Source organism: Chaetura pelagica, unplaced genomic scaffold (assembly GCF_000747805.2).
Source record: "Chaetura pelagica isolate M959 unplaced genomic scaffold, ChaPel_1.0 scaffold363, whole genome shotgun sequence".
Lineage (NCBI taxonomy): Eukaryota > Metazoa > Chordata > Aves > Apodiformes > Apodidae > Chaetura > Chaetura pelagica.
Window position 1 is genome coordinate 2,422,775 of NW_009952720.1, and position 1,962 is coordinate 2,424,736.

General features: G+C 58.6%; 1 protein-coding gene across 1 annotated transcript in view; it reads right to left on the reverse strand.

Annotated features, from left to right (window-relative positions):
• LOC104386143 (laminin subunit gamma-2-like) overlaps positions 1-1,962 on the reverse strand; it is a 15,393-nt gene continuing 13,431 nt past the window's right edge. The window contains exons 18-22 of the mRNA XM_009994686.1: positions 1,777-1,891; positions 1,300-1,499; positions 637-795; positions 459-558; positions 1-251 (exon numbers count right to left, since the gene is read on the reverse strand). Of these exons, the coding sequence (XP_009992988.1) occupies positions 1-251; positions 459-558; positions 637-795; positions 1,300-1,499; positions 1,777-1,891 (825 nt within the window). The remainder of the gene's footprint in view (positions 252-458; positions 559-636; positions 796-1,299; positions 1,500-1,776; positions 1,892-1,962) is intronic.

Here is a 1,962-nt window from a genome sequence, read left to right on the forward strand (position 1 = left end):
TCATGGCAATTCGATGGCTTTTGTGTTGTAGCAGCCCCAAGGAAGGCTCCTCTGGATGTCCTCCAGGTTCTTAATATCCACCAGGATCTCATCAATGCTGCTCTCCAGGGTCTGCACCCGGGCCTTCTGCACTGCAGCTGTCTGCTCCAGCTCCAACACCTCATCCTTCAGCTGCTTGCTTCTGCTCTTGGCTCTGCTAAAATTCTTCTCAAGCTGCTTCAGGCCATCCTCATCCACTGCACCAGGCTGGTCTGTCGTGCAGGAGGAAAACAAGAAGGGACCCTTTCATGGAGGCTGAGGACTGGATCTTTCTAGATACTCCATCTCCACCCCCCTGCCTGGCCTGTTTCCAGGCATCACCTGAGGCAGGTTCTTGCACAGCTCCCAGCACATCCCTGCCTAGACACCAGGGGGGACCTGTCTCCATCCACACCCTAGAGCAGCAGCACAAAACCTACTCATCAGCCGCAGCAGCTCCTCCAGGGCACTCAGTGTCTCCTGCACGGCCACTCCTGCCTCCCCAGCCTTGGCATGGACCCTCTGAGCTTCCTGAGCTGTCTGAAGAAGGGAAGGCAGCAGCTGCAAAGCAAATCCTCACCCGATGCAACAGGGTAGGGGGCAAGGGGAGGGACCCACCTCCTCCAAAGCAGCAGCATCAGCCTCAACCTCTGAGAACTTCCTCTCAAATTCCCCATCCAGCCCCTTGGACTCACGCTGCAGGGAGGCCACGGCCTTCTCCAGGGCAAGGACACCATCAGCTGTCCTGTTGGCCTCCATCCTCAGCCCTGTGATCTCCTAGGGAGGGCAAAGGGACTGTCAGAGGGACAGAGCCTGGCTGAAATCAGCCTGGGCGCTCTGGGAAGTGGAGATGGAGGGAACTGGTTCCCTCCACGGGGACAGGGAATCATTGCAGGCTTTCCTGCCTCCTCCACAGCCTCCCACCAGGTGCTCCAGAGTGGTGTTTCTATCATTACAGTTCCACCCCTCCCAAAGACAGCAGCTCACAAGCCTGCCAGCACCTCAGAGGGTGGAACTGAAAAAGCCCCTTGGCCACCAAAAAGTGGCTAGAGAGGGGTGCCCTGGGGATCCTCAAGGCACAGAGATCCCCAGACACCTCAGCTCAGCTACAGCCACCTCTGGTATCTCTGCAGGTTCCACTATAGACAAACATCAGCCAATAAGTCAACGCATCAGACCCACCACCAAGACCTTCTGAAGCTGCCAACCACCTCCTCTTCTTCCTTGTTTTTTCCTTCCAAGCCCTTTTCTGCCAGGACTAGCACCAGGGCTGGCCCTCACCTGCTGGATCCTCATGGTGATGTCCTTTGCTTCCTCTGCAGCACTGCTGGCTGCCTTGGATTCAGAAGCTGCACTGCCCAGGGTGGCTTCAGCCCGGTCTGTCTTCTCCCTGGCCCTGGTAACCACGCTGCTGATGGTGGGCAGCCTCCTCATGGCATCTTCAGCTTCCCTTCTCTTGTCATCTGCTTGGAGCATGAACTCTGGAAGAAACACAGGTGAAAATGCTGCTGGGCCACCTTTGCCAGGTCCCCACGGGGAAGGGTTTCCAGGACGTTACCTCGAAGGCTCTTCAGGATCTGCTCCACCTCGGAGAAGGTGGCATTGCCGGCGCTCAGGGCTTGCAGGGCTGTGCTCCTGGCCAGGTTGGCTCGGGACAGCAGCCGGGTCAGAGTCTGGAACGGGACACAAGGGGCAGGTGAAGCACACGGTGCAGGAGCAGCAGCAGGTCCCCACGGGGAAGGGTTTCCAGGACGTTACCTCGAAGGCTCTTCAGGATCTGCTCCACCTCGGAGAAGGTGGCATTGCCGGCGCTCAGGGCTTGCAGGGCTGTGCTCCTGGCCAGGTTGGCTCGGGACAGCAGCCGGGTCAGAGTCTGGAACGGGACACAAGGGGCAGGTGAAGCACACGGTGCAGGAGCAGCAGACAGCCCCTCAAGCAGCTCCA